The sequence below is a fragment of the Gekko japonicus genome, unplaced genomic scaffold (genome assembly GCF_001447785.1).
Source record: "Gekko japonicus isolate JY-2015 unplaced genomic scaffold, Gekko_japonicus_V1.1 scaffold591, whole genome shotgun sequence".
NCBI classification, from domain to species: domain Eukaryota; kingdom Metazoa; phylum Chordata; class Lepidosauria; order Squamata; family Gekkonidae; genus Gekko; species Gekko japonicus.
This window is the reverse complement of record NW_015171521.1, coordinates 141,086-158,467: the sequence shown is the minus strand read 5'-3', so window position 1 is coordinate 158,467 and position 17,382 is coordinate 141,086. Positions and strand designations below refer to the sequence as shown.

The following is a 17,382-nucleotide window of genomic DNA, read 5'->3' as shown; positions in this document are numbered from 1 at the left end:
CTAGAGCTAAAAACAGTTTTTTCCTAGTCCAAAGCTCCTAATTTCTGATATTCAGGCTTTACCTGTACAATGGCAATTTAGGCAGAAATATGTCACAACTTTTTATATGGTTATCTAGAAATTAATATACACTCAGAATATGAATTGTAATGGGGCCATCTCTGTAGGAGAAGTGTATGAAATTTACAAGTAGCTTGGGCCTTCTAGAATGTAGGACAAACATTTCTATTTCTGTTTGTATGTGGCAAGAGCTTATTTCATGAAGTAGTAAGCTTAGAATCTATGGCTGCGGTCACACGGAACATTAGCCACGCAAGAGAGACGGAAGACAGGCGGATTTTCCGGGCGCGATCTCACCGGCACATCTGGGAAGCGTAGCGCTTCGTTTTCCCCCCCAAGTCTCCGTGGATGCCCACACGCACCCAACGGAGCATGCGCATTTGTTGTGTACACAAAAAAAGAAAACCAGTTTGCCGCACCGCACGCTTCTTCGTTGCGCGCAGGCGTGTCCTGTGATCGGCACCGCTCCCTACCCACGGAACCTCCACGGTACCTCCAGAGGACCTCCACAGGAGGTCTGATCGCTTAACCGCGGGTTAGTTTGCCCCGGGGCAAACAGCCACGCTTCCCCCCTGCAGTTTCCTGCCCGTGTGACTGGAGCCTATGAAAATTTTAGTCCACGTGTCATCTGCCATGTCCTTTTCCAGACGTAGGGCTCACCTTTAACCTTGACTTTCTATATATTATCTTCTTTTAACCATGTCCTTATCTCACCTTCTCACTTCCTCTTAAGAAAACAAATAAAAGTGGTGCTGCCTGTGGTGTAACTTGACATAGGTTGCACTGCAGCCTACTTTCTGCTCCAAACCAACACTGAAGAACAGTACTCTAGTTTAGCCTCTGAACTGGGTGGAGATTATATTCTGGCTTCTTGCCGTTAACCCATTCTGCAGGTGCCACGCTGCAAATGGGCAAGCACAACAGCTGTCTGTACTTGGGTATTCTTTTTTGTGGTCCCCATATTATGGAATAGGTTGCCTGAGGAGGTCAGGAAGGCTCCCACACTTCCACAAACTACATGAAACAGAATTGTTCAGGAGGGCATGTTTATAAAGGTAATAGGGTAGGGCTATATTATAACAGAATGGTTTGGGAAGATGCTTTAATGAACGGAGTGGGGCTGTGAACTATACTCCAGTGTATAGCATGTGTTATCTGTTGCTGTATGTATTCTTTTACTCTCAGTGCATTGTTTTATACTTATGAAATGCCATTTTCTGCATGGGTTAACATGTTTTCTGCATGGGTTAACATGTCATGTTAATTGCTTTGCTTCAGATTTCTGCAGTCCTAATCCTATTCCATTGCTTATTAGATGTGTCATCCTATTGATTGAATTGGTTTACACTATGTAATCTGCCTTGAGTCTCAGTGAGAAAGATTGTCTATAAATGTTAATAAATAACAGTGGTTATGTGGGGGCACATGTAAATTGCTTTGCTTCAGATTTCTGCAGTCCTAATCCTATTCCATTGCTTATTAGATTGATTGAATTGGTTTACACTATGTAATCTGCCTTGAGTCTCAGTAATTGGTTTACACTATTTAATCTGCCTTGAGTCTCAGTGAGAAAGATTGACTATAAATGTTAATAAATAACAGTGGTTATGTGGGGGCAGGTGTGCCTTGCTGGAATTGACTTTGTCTTAATTTGAAAATGAGAAACAAATCTTTAAATGAGTAAGCCATGACACTTAGAAAACCAGTTTGTGAACTTTAAGAATTCTGTCCTGGAAGAAAAAACTCTCATTAAGTCCTGAGACTTTGCATGGCTGGGTTTGTAATTCTGTAAAAGTAGTCAACCCCACCCAACATCTAGTCCAGGAAGTAGCTTTTGATTTCTTTCTTCCGCTAACAGCAACCATCTATTCACCCACAACTTCCTTTTCTGATCGTTTGTTAATACCACCCTGGCATTCTTCTGGCTGGAAAGAATGCTGTATTCCCGTTCTGACACTTAAAGGGCTGGGTGAAACAGCATACATATTCTGCTGCAGCAGTCTTTCTTCTGAGTAGTGTGGAACTATCCTGCTGCTTTTAAAAGGCCAAGATAGGAGTGGCTTAATTATTTATAGCCCACCTTTCTCACCGAGACTGCAGGTGAAATACACAGTCTAAAACAATGCCGCTGAATAGCTTGGGACATCAATAACCGATGCAACAGGGATTACAAAAATTAGAAACGATGCAAAGAAGTGTAGGGCATGATGTGTCAAAGCACAGCATAGAATTTCTCAAGTAGAAAACAATTTAGTAAGTGCAGGATGCACTTTCTAGATGGGAAAAGTGTACTGCTGAAGCTGAGAGTTAGGGGAAGATGGGTGCTTCAGTTATATTTCTCCCTGGCAAACAGGAATGTGGCAGAGTGCTGTATTATAGCCTGTGTTGTGACCATTGAATGCCCTGGAGAGACTTTCACGCTGTATCCCAGGAAAGCTTTTCAAGTTCTTCAGTAAGACCAATAATAGAGAGCAATCTTCCTGAAAAACCATTTGTCCACCGTTACTAATTGTCCCCTGCAGTGTGCAGCTTGAGGGGCAGTTACTGCCCGTTGTTATTCTGAGGTCCAGGAGATCTGGCCAGAGTACTGATTGTATGTTTTGGAATATACCTCAAAATCCTTTGTAAATGCAGGGATTCCTTAGCAGGTCAGTTGATATGGGAAGCTTTCTTTTGTAGGTATTGATAGAAACTCACTGCCTTAGAGGAATAAAAGATATTCTTGAGCTGATGGGTCCTCACTGCAGCAGACTTATTCCTGTCCTGTCTTGCATCCTTAATAAATGTATTTGTATCCGTTTTTGTTCTGATGTATTACTTCAGCTGTTGCAACCATTCTAAGAGTTATTTCAGATTTTTTTTTTCAGAAGTGCTTTTATAGTCGAGCATTCATTTATTCATAGATGACCAATGTAATTTGAGGCTTTTGTAATGTACATTTGCTTGGGTGTAAAGTAATTAAAAGCTCTTTATCTGGGAGGAAGTAATTGTGAAGCAGAGGCTGCAGTGTAGCAGCCTGGCTGTGTAACTCTGTAATGTAGTGTGGAACAAGTATATATTACAACTTAGACAAGGCTTTGTGCCAAAAATGGTCAAGGGCTTCATCGTGGTGTTGCCCTAGTAGTACCAAATGTATTAAGTTTTGCAAAAGCCATCCCTAGAAATCTAAGATATCCCTTCATGATTGATTATGAATTTAGTTCAATAACTTCCATTTCTTTTAGACAGATCTAGCTAAAATTAAGAACCTGGTCATTGTGTTAAACTTGTATTCCATTTTCATCTGTAATTGTGATAGTGTTATAAATGTAAAATTAGTACTGTAGAGTAGCCTTTTCCATTTCTGTCATAAGAATGCTTCTGCTGTAACTGTTTCCTGTACACCTTCTTCATGACAGTATCCCATCCTGGCCCAAGTAATAAGAGTTTTAGCTGTAAGCTGAAATCAGACTTGATGTTTACCAAATTACATATTTCTTGTTGTAAATTATCAGCTTTCATCTGTTTTCTGCCTCTTATTAGACAAAGGAGGGTTGTGCTACCTATTTTAGATGGAGTTTCACACAACGTTAAATGCTTGGCGGTCTGATTAGACCCCACTCTGTTATTGGACAAACAGGTGACAGTGATGACTAAGAATGCAATTTTTCCCTAGCTGAACTTAGCCTAAAAGTTCTCCCTTTATTTGGAGACTACTGATTTGGGTATCCTGTAGTAACCTTGAGGATTCACTATTGTAGCATGCCGTATGTGGGATGCCCTTGGAAATTACTTGGAAATTACAGTTGGTATAGGGTATAGAATATGGCAGCCTATCTAGTATCTGTGGTAGCCATAGAGAGCACATACAACAGAAGTGATTCTGATTAACAGAAGTGTAAATGGAAGCACTGTCATTATTCTGATCATGTACTGTTAACAGAGTTTTGGAATACCAGATTGTAGTTCCCAAATACCTCATTCACAATTTCTTAATTTTTCAGGCAAAAGAAATTAGAAAAAGTGATGGAAGAAGAAGGTTTAAAAGATGAAGAGGTATTGCATATACTAAAGCTTCTAACTAAATATGCTTTCTAGAAATCCATTGCTCATGAACTTCAGCTATTGAATGCTAGGCTCCACAAGTTGTCTGTGTTGTGCAAAATTTCATTTAAACTTTCTTTTTTAAAAAAAAATACAGAAAAGAATCAGGAGGTCAGCACATGCCCGAAAAGAAACAGAGTTTCTGCGCCTAAAAAGGACAAGACTTGGGTTGGAAGATTTTGAGTCTTTAAAAGTAATAGGCAGAGGGGCATTCGGAGAGGTAAGAGACCAAGGGACTAACACAATTGCCTTGTAAACAAAACAGCATAAATAACAGCTACTGCCTCTCCCATACTACTAGTCCAGCTACAGCAAAAGGCTGTGTTTCTCATCCTGTTCAAAGTATAGTTTTAGGACCTGCAATATATAATGTCTGGCTTCTTCACATTTGTGGTTTTCAAAGAAAAGATATAACTAGTTCTTTTCTTTAAAATGGGGCATAATACCTGTATTAATAATCATGGTGCACAGTCTTATCAGATGAAGTAAATCCTCCTGCTGAGCTCTGTGTCATTTCTGTTAATTTCTTAACCTATATGTGGTTGCTCCCAAAATTCAGAGAATGTTCTAAGCATCAGTTGGCGAAAACGGTCTGGCTTATTGGAAAATCAGAACCTGATAACAATGTATTATCAGAAATGTTTAGTTTTTATTTGCTTTGTGTCCACAAGTAGCCCCATGCTATTGTCATGGTACATGAATAGCATTTTTAAAAAATCTTTCCAGATATTTTGGATGCAGCCCAGGCCATTCAGATGAATGAGCTGCTGTAATATATTTCCAGAGTCTCTTGCCATAATTGATTGTGAACATTGTCATGAGGAAAAAGTAGTAATTAGTTCAGTATGAATCTAAAGGTTCAATGGCAGTTGGCAATATCTGTGCTAAATTGATAGAAACCAAAGTTTCTGTATCATTCTGCAGTATTGCAGTGTGTTTTGCCACTCATTTATGTTGCCTTGAGCCTTAACTTGGGAAATAAAAATGCCTGAAAGGGATTCTAATGTTTTCATTTGTTTTTGTACAACTTCTAGGTACGGCTTGTTCAGAAAAAAGACACAGGGCATGTATATGCAATGAAAATTTTACGCAAAGCAGACATGCTTGAAAAAGAACAGGTAAATACTGATAGCATGTAGCAGTCCTAGCACACTTGGGTTTAATGTTTGACTAATATATGATTCTTGGTTGCTGCACTGTTTAGATAATTAGGATGTTTTAATTTACCATTTTATTGTGTACTGAGTAAATTGGAATCCCTGCAAGCGTGGGAGAAACTTTGGGGGGAAACCTCAGTAATCTAGAAGTGATCAAATTAATTCATTTACGATATTTAGAGCCCTGTCCTGGATAACCCAGCCTATCCCAATCTTGTCAGATCTCGGAAGCTAAGCAGGGTGGGCCCTAGGTAGTATTTGAATGGGACATTTTCAAGGAATGCTGGGGTTGTGATGGGGAGGCAGGCAATGGCAAACCACTTCTGAACATCTTTTGCCTTGAAAACCCTGCGGGTTGCCAGACGTTAGCTGTGACTTGACACCACTTTCCACCACCACCCAATATTTATAGACCTTTCCCAAATACATCAAAGTGGTTTCCCCATAAAATAATTTATTTATTTATTTATTGGATTTATATCCCGCCTTCCCTGCCGAAGCACGCTCAGGATGGCTTACATAAAAGTGTTAAAACAGTTTAAAACACATCAAATCTAAAGTGCAATACATATATATTTCCTATGCGACGGCAGTCATAATCCCGTATTTTCTTAACAGGAGTCAGTTAGTACAGACTTAGATGATACAAACAATCCCAGGGAGGCTCCAAGTTATCAAGATGTTAAGTGTGGTCAAATGCCTGGCGGAAGAGCTCCGTCTTGGAGGCCCTGTGGAATTGAAGTAAACTCTGCAGGGTCCTGGTGTCCTTCTGGAGCTCGTTCCACCAGCGCAGTGCTGCCACAGAAAAGGCTCTAGCCCTGGTAGTGGCCAGTCTGGCTTCTTTAGGATCAGGGAGCAGTAGAAGGTGTCGGAGGTTAATGGCTTCAGCCCTAGAGAAGCTGTGGGAAGTCCCTACAGCATCCGGCTATGAGGGTCATCACCAGTCATGTGTCTCTTGTTTATTTCTCATCCCCAGTGCTCTCTCACCCCACCCCTTTACAGTGCCCAGTCCTGTCTTCGCTTCCCCAGAGTGAAGCCTGCAGCCTTGGGTGGGCCCTTACCCCCTCAAGTCCAACCTGAGTCCTGGGAAGTCTGCAGGGAGGCTCTTTTGGAGCTCTGACACTCCCATCGGCTTGGCTTCCTCGTTGGCTGTTCTAAGTGAGACACACCCCTCCTGGCTGCTTCACTGTCTGTCCTCCGACACTGGAGAAAGGCCCTTCCCCAGCGTCACTATTGTTATCTGTTTGCGGTCTCGGTCCCTCTCTGGCCTCTGCCGGCGTCTCCTCCAAGGTTGTTTCTCTCCCCTCTCCTCTGTGCTGTCCCTCTTCCTCTTTCTTCCTCCCAAGTTCACTCCCGGCTCCTGTCAGTTTGCCCCCCAGCTGTTCTCTCCACTCTGTTAAATGCCTCCCCTGCTCCCCCTCATTAGCAGACTCTGGCTGAGCTGTTGCTTACAGAAAGGTTTGTGTCCCTGAATGCAGTGTTCTCTGGGGAACATGTGGGGAAAGGTGGTCCCTCAGGTATGCTGGCCCCTGACCATATAGGGCTTTATAGGTAAGCACCAGCACCTTGAAGCGAATTCGGTATGCTATAGGCAGCCAGTGCAATACCTTTAGCGCAGGCTGGATGTGTTCTCGTGGGGTGAGACCCAACAGCAGCCTGGCTGCTACATTCTGCACCAGTTGCAACTTCTGAATTTGGGACAAGGGCAGCTCCATGCAGAGAGCATTACAGTAGTCTAATTTTGAGGTGACCATTGTGTGGATTACCATTGCCAAGTTGCTGCATTCGAGGAAGGGAACCAAATACCTAATCAGCCGAAGATGGTAAAAGGCTGACTTGGCAGTGGCTGCTACCTGGGCCTCCATTGTTCAGGAGGCATCCAGGAGCACTCCCAAGCTCCTAACCTCTAGTGCTGGCACCAAAGGCACCCCATCGAAGGTCAGGAGTGAGATCCCTAACCCCAGACCGCTACGATTTAGGCATAGAATCTCCATCTTCATCGGATTCAGTTTCAATGGACTCAGCCTAAGCCATCCAGCCACGGCTTGTAATCTTCCGGCCCAGAGTCTGACTGGCCACCCAACAACAGATAGAGCTCGGTGTAATCAGCGTACTGATGACAACCCAGTCCATAGCTTTGAGCAATCTGGGCAAGGAGGCGCATATAGATGTTAAATAACATCAGGGATAGAACCGCCCCTTGAGGCACTCCACAAATCAGTGGGTACCTTTGGGATAATTCTTCCCCAAGTGCCACCCTTTGTCCCTGGCCCTGGAGGAAGGAGGCAAGCCATTGTAAGGCGAGTCCCTGGGCTCCAGTGTCGGCGAGGCGGTGGACTAGTAACTGATGGTTGACCGTGTCGAACACTGCCAACAGGTCCAACAACAACAGCACCGCCATCCCACCTCTATCCCAATGTCTTCGGAGATCGTTTGTGAGGGTGACCAGTACTGTCTCTGTGCCATGGCCCAGACGAAAGCAGGACTGGAAGGGGTCTAATATGGAAGCGTCATCCAGAAAACTCCGTAACTGAGCTGCCACTGCCCTCTCAATTATCTTGCTCAAATTGCTTAAAATCAAAATCCAGAGCTGTATGTTCGTGGGTGACCCTTCTTAAAATGCTCCCTACTTCCACCATTAGCATTGAAAGATTAATAATAATATTAATATATTAATTCTCACATATGAAGGTTTGAGGTAATTCTTTTGACTGTTGAATTTGTTTTACCGGATATATGTTAGTGATGCTGAACTGTAGTTATTTAATCTTTTGTAAGTTATTTTTAGCATGATTTTAAGCTGCTGAGTGATTATTCACTAATTTTATTTAAGTATGCTTATTTCTTTTTCTAGTTGTGAATTTGGCTTATTTACTGATGAACATATATAATAGAGAGCTCTACCAGCATTGTCTTTTGCTACTTTAGAGGCCAGGGCTTGACTCTCTTCAGTGCAAATTGGTGGATGGAATCAGTGAGCTCTTGAGAAAATTAGTTAAAAATTAATTGCTGGCTAGGGGTCATCTGGTCCAAATGCTCACAAATGCTGTGCAACTGAAAATGTTTCATTTTTGCAGTGCAAATTTGTAATTATATGCATATATCTACCTCCCAGGTTGGCCATATTCGGGCGGAGCGTGACATTCTAGTGGAGGCAGACAGTTTGTGGGTTGTAAAAATGTTCTATAGCTTTCAGGATAAGCTAAACCTCTACCTAATAATGGAGTTCCTGCCTGGAGGTAATTATTTAAGATAAAAGATTGTTGTGTTTATTTATTCGATTTGTACCCTGCCCTCCACGCGTCTTCTAATCCTTCTTTTGACACAGTCATACATGTAAAAGCTTCACTTCAGTTTGTGGGTATATAGGCTCTGACACTGTTACTGAGCTACTTCAGGGCATGCTGATAGATGTCTAATGCCTTTTAAAGGAAGGTATCAGTTATGTCTAGCAGTGCTCATGAAAAGCAGTTTTGGACTACATGAAACGTCTTCCACAAGTGAACTTGCAGGTAATAAGATTTCATTGCTGTGCTTGTGGTGTTGGTATGTGTGTCTTTGAAGGAGTGGAAGGAACTGAAGCTTGACCTGTTCTAAACATCTTACCAACTTTAGTAAAGCTATGTTTCAGTGGCATAATCAGACTTCCAGTGTGTCACCGTATGTCTTGGAAGTATTTGGGGCCCTTCTTTTAGCAGTGGAACCCACTTTAATCTTATTTCCACACTTGCCTTTTTCTTTGGTATTGTGATTCCATTTGTTCTTCAGAATCTTGACAATGTTGTTCCAAAAAGCTGATTTTTTTCTATGTGTCTTATGTGTCTGTGTTTTTTACAAACACGATTGCAGCATAACACAATTGCAGCATAATTTCTTCAGATGTGAACTGGCAGATTTTAGACCCGAAATGTGCTAGGTAAACCCACCTGAATTTCTTTCCTATTTCTCCACCAACGCCTTGACAATTCACCACTCTGTTGAAGTGAAAGTACCAAAAAGTAAAGTGTCAGTTCCTCAATAACCACTTTTTCCCTTATGTGATGTGTATACTTACTAATTTGAATGAGAAAATGTATTTTTGAAAACACCCCAACTCTTCTTCTTCCAGCAGCAGCGCTGGCTGCAGATAGGAGTTAATGGATAAAATCTCAGTCACCACTATTGCAGCTGCTGATTGGAAGAGAGGACATGGGGGGAACATTGTGTGGGTTGGCCAGCTTCTCATAATTTAAGAGATTGTATTTACTGTCCCTCCCTCAAAAAAAAATGTGGCTGCTTCACTGGACTGGGCTTCTTTGCCAGTGCTGTCTGGAAATCAGTCTTCTGACAATCTTGAATTCCTTTTTCTCTCCTCCCCTCTGCCTTTGGTTAACTCCTTCACTGGAGTGACTTTCCCTGACTTGCACTGCTGCTGGGGTAGAGTGATTTTTTTAAGCTCCTGTGTCCCAGTTCTTTAAATCCGCCAAGGTGAAGGCCATTGTCCAACTGGCCAGTGGAGAAAATAGTGGAGAACCACAGTCTTTGTGCCAGCAGCAGAGTCATGGTTGACTTGCATCAACAGTGCTTTGCTCTTATGGCTGGGACCCACAGCAACTCTTGCATTCTGTAGCCATTTCATCAGCTGGCCCATGCTGCAGCTACCAGAAGGCAATAAACAACCAAATCTAAAGACCCTGAGTTGATTGCCTCTCGTTTATAGTGTTTGTACGCAGCAATAACAGAAAAGCTTTTGTTAATGTGTAGGAAGTAATGAGAGGAAAGTTAACACACAGTAGGTATAGCAATAGTGTAACACCAACCTTCAAAACAGCTATTTTAGCTGTGACTTGCAATCACCCATATCTGTTTGCTTCGGCTGAAGTTAAAAATGTGATGTTCAGATAGTTTTAACTTTTTGATGGCACTGGTGAAATTAAGGGCATATTCAAAAAGTCACCTGCTATTATGATAAGAGTATGAACTTTGGGATGAGTTAGACATCCTAACTGGCAATTATAGGTTTCTCCCCCCCCCCATTCCCTTCACCGTATAAACCTGCCGAGGGCTTTCTGAAACACAGTAAACTGTGTGAACAGTACGAGATTGTGTCTGTTTCTTCACCTGTGCTAGGGAAGAAATGTAGTTTTTGAAACTAAGAATCTACTTAAGAAATGAATGGTGGTATTCTGGGCAAATGAGAGGCTCTGTTTGGTTCAGATGAGATCACAAAATAAATTTTTGGTAGAATTGACATTGAACTAAGGTTGGCATCTACAGAGGAGCTGAATTCAGTTATCTTTTGCTTTCTGGTATCTGTATGTACAGGAGATATGATGACATTATTGATGAAAAAAGATACCTTAACAGAAGAGGAAACTCAGTTTTACATTGCAGAGACTGTGCTAGCTATTGATTCAATTCATCAGCTGGGTTTTATTCATCGTGATATCAAGCCAGATAACCTCCTTTTGGACAGTAAAGTAAGTGTGTGATGTTTACTTGGTAGTACTTTCAAGTAATTCCTGGTCAAAATGTGGTAGCAAACTGTATTCTGTGGCATTATTTGGTTCGTAAACTCCAAGAGCATTATATGGAATAGCATCACAGAGTAACTCGATGAAGTGAACTTATGTGGATTAATTTTAAAGTAATTCATACATGCATCCTGCTGTTTATGATAAAATAGTGTGTGGTGGGAACAACATCTGACTCCTGCCGTGTTTTAATGGGAGAAATTGAGGAGCAGAGCTTCACTGTATGGCTGCACTGCATGGGGAAGTTTTAAGTGTGTGAATCGGGGTTCAGTTTTCAGTGTCAAAAGATTCATGACACAGTTGAATTCTGTTTTGTTTGCCAATTAAATGTTCTGATGTTGTTCTTGAGCATGTTCTCGAAATATCAAGATAATAGTCACATTTATATACTATGGCTTTGATCTTATGAACCACCAGGAGAAAGCACTGATAGTCTGGGATCTTCCCCACCCTCTCTTTACCTATGGGGTTGTTTCCAGTGCCAGGAAAGTTGCTTCCTATGGTTGAGGGACTTGCATGTACTAATAGCTGCACCACTTGAGTGGCTGTAATGGGGTGGGGGTGGGGAGAAATTGCGGGTTTTGCCTTTTGCATGTGCTGCTTGACTGATGCAGTGGATTGGTGGTGCATAACGCTTAAGAGCAAAAACTTCTGACTGCCAGATAATCTTAGATCTCCTGGCTATACCACACACAATGCCATATGGTAATTACTATTAGTGGTAGTATGTACAAGTCCCTCTACCCAGGAATACATTTTCCAGGGGTCAGAGGTAGCTCCGAGCAAGGGGAGGGCAGGGAAGATCTTGTACTCCCTGCACCTGCAAATCATGGGCTCAAACCCCATGATTATGTAAGGTCAAGCGTACTCTATCATTTTAAACTGGCTGTGATTTAATAGTTTACCATTTTCATGAAAAATACTACTTTGGGTTTTTTTTAAGTTGTTTATCGATTTAGTATGGTAATGTGGCCTTGTTACACTGTAAACTGTTTTGACAGAATTATAAAAATACTGTGAAGGCTCTGAATTGGTTTCAGCAAGAGATTTTATCTGCCTGTTGTTGATTTGTTTTTAAAGCAGCAGTAAACGAAATGTAGATTTTTCTGGAACCAACCACAAACAATAACCAGTGGAAACATAAAATCATTTCATGGATCTTTCCTCAAGTTCCGTTTCAATCCCATTATGACATTTTCCCCACAATCTCACTGTAGAGAGCCTCACTGACTCCTGTGATCGCAGCTGCTGTGAAAAGTGCAGTCATGTTTCTGGCTATCTCTGTCAACACATTCTCCATGTAGTCAGTGCATCTATGCATATGATCATGTGGAAGAAGAAATCAAGCTTTGCATGTGTGAACTAGCCACAGTCATCTTGAAAATGAATCAGGGAAATCTGACTGCAATGAAGTACTGTTTGGCTTCCTCCATTTAATGGGGTTATGCTTCTTTATTATAAGAGGTCAGGTGATTTCAGCTGATAATTGCTGAGGCCATTCATTATCTCCTGCAGTCACCCTTGAAATGCACAACTCTTTTTCATGCTATATTAAGAATGAATGCAGGTAAATTAAACACTCCCCCCCCCCCCAAACATTGGGCTTGGGGAAATAGCACAATCCAATTAATCCATAGTCATGACATATAATCTATATAGTTAAACGCTTTCAGTGTCTGAAGAGTATATGTGGTGTGATCTTCTCCTGTTTTGTTTTTCCCCTTCATCTGTAGGGACATGTGAAGTTATCAGACTTTGGTCTTTGCACTGGACTAAAGAAAGCTCATAGAACTGAGTTCTATAGAAATTTGAGCCACAGTCTTCCCAGCGACTTTAGTAAGTTATGTCACACCAGTACAGACCTCTGGGAGCCTTCTATGTTGGCATAAACTAGGGAAAATACTTCTCATAAATACCCGAAATACTGATTAGTCTCTCAAGAGAAGATGTGTCCTCTCCAATCCTGTTCATTATTGAGCCTTGCCGGATAAGTGAAGTATTAGAGGAATTTGTTTTTCCTAACTGTCATTTATGTTACTGCCATCCACTGACATTTGAAGAGTCCCAGTTTAATTGGACTCAAAACTATTAGTCATTATCATTTGCTAGAATTTGATAGCAAAAGAGCACTCTAGCTGTGCATCCCCAACTTCAGTGAGAAAGTCATAGCAAAGAGAACTTGGAATTTGCTGTCCCTTTCACCTTGCATTACCTTTCTGTCAAGTCTTTCATGCAGAGGTCTCTTTGCTCAAACTCTCTTTTTGTTATGCGTACGGCACAGTGAGAGTCAGAAAATGTTTTTCCTTTAACTGCCAACATTAATGATACCAATTCTTTGAATTAACAGACAAGGGAGGTGGACTTAGAGAAAAGCAGAACAATAAGAAAAAGGGTTATTCAGATAAGCTTTTTTTCTGTACACAGTATTCTCTGTACAGATAACTACTTGATATGTTTGTAGCAGTTAGCTAGTCCATGTGCTTATTCTGTGTGCTCTTTCTGTGTTTGCTGAAGACTAAAAGGCAGTCCCTCTTGAATCTCTTTGTAAAATGCATTCTTGGCAGTCAGCAGTTTCCTTGTTCAAAAGAAACCGTTTTTGATACAGCTTTGGTGTATAGGCATTATTGTCTTAGCTATCAGAGCTAAAGTAGTAATAAGCTATTATTAGTTATTTAGACTTATACCTCACCCTCCCAGCCAAGACCGGCTCAGGGTGGCTTACAATAGAATAAAACACCCACATAAATTTAAATCATCCTAAAAACAGATAAAACGTTTAGACATCTAAAACATTTTAAAGTGCTGGCATTGCTCTAAAAGCCCCTGCACAGAGCCGTGGAGGGGGGGAGGGGGAGACAATATTGGGTGGGGGGAGTAAAGAAAAGGGAAAGGGTTAGGAGGGGGGTGGGCCCAGCAGCCTTACCAACTGCAGCCACCCACCACCCAGGGCCCAAACAAGGCAAGGTTCCTTCTTTATTCTATTCTATTCCATTTTTAAAAAAATTATTTTAAATGCCCTGAGAGCTGCAGCTCGGAGATCTGACCACGGCACGGCCACGTAAATCAGGCCGTAGATGCAGCCCTGGAAGGAGGCCAGCAAGGGGTGCCCTGCAGGCACAGGCAAGGATGCTGGAATGAGAGTGGGGTACAAAGTTCCAGGTGCCCAGGTCACTGAATGGGGTGGAGGAGTATGTAGCTAAGCAAGTCATGTGAGAATCTCTCTGTGGTGGCTCCTGGGCATGCGTAAAATGTACCATCCATTTCTCAATGTGAACATGAGCATCTGTAGTGATAGCAAAGTTGTTAACACTTGCTGACTGTGACTTTGGCCTTCCTGTTGGAAGTCCAGACATGGAAATTCTTCTTTCTGAGGTCTTGTCCCTTCAAATCAGGACTTAGGCTCAGTGTTTGGGAAGTTGAATGGTAGTGGTGGTTGGCCTTTATGTAACTGCAGAAATGTGGTGATAATTCTCCAGAATGTTTACTTTTTTTTTGCCTTCCTCTGTTTTGCTGTTTGACATGTCTGAAATCCTCTTCACAGTCTTTAGAAAAGATGAAGTAGTAAAAGAGAACCAGTGCGATGTAATGGTTACACTTTGGGCCAATCACTCTCTCATCCTAACTTACTTCACAGGGTTGTTGTGAAGATAAAATGGAAGAGTGGAGAACAATGTACATGGCCCTGAACTCCTTAAAGAAAGGGTGGGATTAAAAACATAATGCGAATTATTTTAAATTTCCCATTTTGAAATGTACCCTAACCCTATAACTGGGGTCCAATATTACCATTGTTAGAAATGTAGGCTAATTTACGCTGTATTTGTGTCTTGCTACCATCATGTATAGTTCTTTTTTCACTTCTAGTCTCCCCCACCCCTGAGTTCAAGGACTGGGGAAACATGTTGAAAGGAGTTAACTATTGGCCAATTTTTTTTACTTCTTCAGAATACCAGCAAAATCTTGAATCATTAAAAACAGTTAATATCTACCTGTGAATTTCTCTTCAGCTTTTCAGAATATGAATTCCAAAAGGAAAGCAGAGACTTGGAAAAGAAACCGACGGCAATTGGTAGGTACCACTCTGTCTGGAAATCTGTTAATGCATCACAGTACAGCATTGTCAAAATGTTTTTAAACCCATGCTTCAAGTAAACAGGCAGGCTCTAAAAGAATACTAATGGTAGGGTCTGCTTTGTACATTATGAACTATTGTAATCATTATGTGCTCCTATTTCAGTTTAGTTTCAGTCCAGTTTTGGTGCAGAGACTGCCTTGGCCACCCTGATGGATAATCTTCACCAGGGAGAGAGCCTGTTGATTCTCCTAGACCTCTTGGTGGCTTTCAGTATTGTGCTGTGCTGCTCTTCTGGACCAGTTGGCTCAAATAGGTAGCTGTCAATCTGTAAGACTCTTCAGTAACTCTCAGATGTGATAAGTCCGTTTAAGGATTTTATTAGCAATCAGGAAAGTTGCAGGTGAATCAAAGGCTTTGACAGTAATGGCAGATAATACAAGTTTAGCTCTTACAAGAACTTTGATGCAGTCTACATTCATATGTCATGGTTACATGTGACAGAGACAGGTTAATAAAGAACAAATAATACTGTGAGAATGTTTATCGAATAGACTTCTTGCCTGGCCAACAGACATAATGAGAAGCGAACAATCTCTTGGCCATCGTGAAGGAGGATTTCATTCCAGTGTACCAAGCGCACTATCTATAATAGACAATTGAGCCTGTTTCAACTACTCCTCATCCTGGGAATGTCAGAGGACAGTATAGTTGATTCATAGCTAGCATGTGTTATATCAGCTTGAGAACAAAAAACCAGTGTGAGAACACAAAGATAAAGCATTTAGGGAAATATGCAAGCAGACAAAGAAACAGGGCTATAAGCTATGTACATCAGAACACCAGTGAGTATCCAAATCGTCAGAGGTCCAATTCTTATAGTAGCATGTCATGGTGTTGTGGTGGTTACAGCCCTTTTTGACTGAGCAAATTGAGAAACCGGTGCTTGTGTGGGATAATAAGTAATAATAATTATCGTATGGTATTGTGTGTAGTATAGCCAGGAAATCTGAAGGTGGTTTGGCTGCCTAACTCATTTTGTGTTATGCACTACTAGGTGGTGAGCTAGACTTATTTGTGTGGAATTCCTTTCTGATTCTGCTGCACATTTAGTGCAATGTAGCAAGGTTCCTAAGTAGATATTGGGTTTTGCCACTACCCAAAATGATCTGTGTTGTTGGGTATGTGAGTAGAAAGTATAGATCTGCTGCCTTTATAATATTTAAGAGGTTTTATTCGCTGGTTTTAAAATACTGTGTTGGCTGTTGGCCAATAAAAAACACATTTATCATATTTGTTTGCTGAGTTTGTTTAAAAATACACATTTGTCTAATGTAATTAAGCAGTAGCTTGCTTGGATATTTACTTAATATGTTTGCTACTGTTACTTCCACAAACTATAGGTATAGTCCCTAGGGTTCAGTTAAATCTTGTAGAAGTAATGAAAAGTAGGGGTGTGCGCTAGGTAAAAACCAAGTTGAATAAATACCTGAAAAATATGTTACTGGTATTCTTCGGGCATTTATTAAACTGAATTCAGACTAGGGAATCTGAGTAGCTACCAAATAGCTGAGCCGGGATAAAAGCAAAAGAAAAAAAAAAGGCTTTTATTTGGGTAGCTATACCTATACCAAAGTGGCAAGCTTATCCGGAAGTGACTCACTTCTGGGTGAGTTTGCCAGCTTCTTCGGAGTCTTTGGAAAAGCCATTTAAAAGGAGTGTCCCTTTAAATGGCTTTTGTAAGCCTACTGTGTGCCAGTAAACTCCGAGCTGACGGCAATTTCACCCACTTCTGGAGGAACTTGCCGGCTGCTTCAGAGTTCACTGGTGCGTGGTGGGGCTCCTAAGTAAGCTCAAAAATCGTGGGATAAAAGGACAAGTCCTTTTATGGATCAAAAACTGGCTAATTAATAGAAAACAGAGTTAGTATGAATGGGTAATTCTCTAAGTGGAGGGTGGTAAGTAATGGGGTACCGCAGGGATCAGTACTTGGTCCACTGCTTTTTAACTTGTTCATTAATGATTTGGAGTTGGGAGTAAGCAGTGAAGTGGCTAAATTTGCAGATGATACGAAGTTGTTCAGGGTGGTGAAAACCAGGGAGGTTTGTGAGGCACTCCAAAGGGATCTGTCAAGGATGGGCAAGTGGGCGTCAACATGGCAAATGGGGTTCAATGTGACCAAGTGCAAGGTGATGCACATTGGAGCCAAAAATCCTAACTATAAATACACATTGATGGGGTCTGAGCTGGCAGAGACTGATCAAGAGAGAGATCTTGGAGTTGTAGTAGATAACTCACTGAAAATGTCGAGACAGTGTGTGACTGCAATAAAAAAGGCCAATGCTATGCTGGGGATTATTAGGAAGGGTATTGAAAACAGATCAGCCAATATCATCATGCCCCTATATAAATCAATGGTGCAACCTCATTTGGAATACTGTGTGCAGTTCTGGTCACCACACCTTAAAAAGGATATTATAGCTTTGGAAAAAGTGCA

General features: G+C 41.4%; 1 protein-coding gene across 1 annotated transcript in view; it reads left to right on the top strand.

The window, feature by feature from the left end:
• STK38 (serine/threonine kinase 38) overlaps nt 1-17,382 on the top strand; it is a 34,533-nt gene that overhangs the window by 9,139 nt on the left and 8,012 nt on the right. Inside the window, exons 3-9 of the mRNA XM_015419446.1 lie at nt 4,044-4,095; nt 4,241-4,363; nt 5,178-5,261; nt 8,416-8,539; nt 10,605-10,759; nt 12,547-12,649; nt 14,821-14,882. Of these exons, the coding sequence (XP_015274932.1) occupies nt 4,044-4,095; nt 4,241-4,363; nt 5,178-5,261; nt 8,416-8,539; nt 10,605-10,759; nt 12,547-12,649; nt 14,821-14,882 (703 nt within the window). The remainder of the gene's footprint in view (nt 1-4,043; nt 4,096-4,240; nt 4,364-5,177; nt 5,262-8,415; nt 8,540-10,604; nt 10,760-12,546; nt 12,650-14,820; nt 14,883-17,382) is intronic.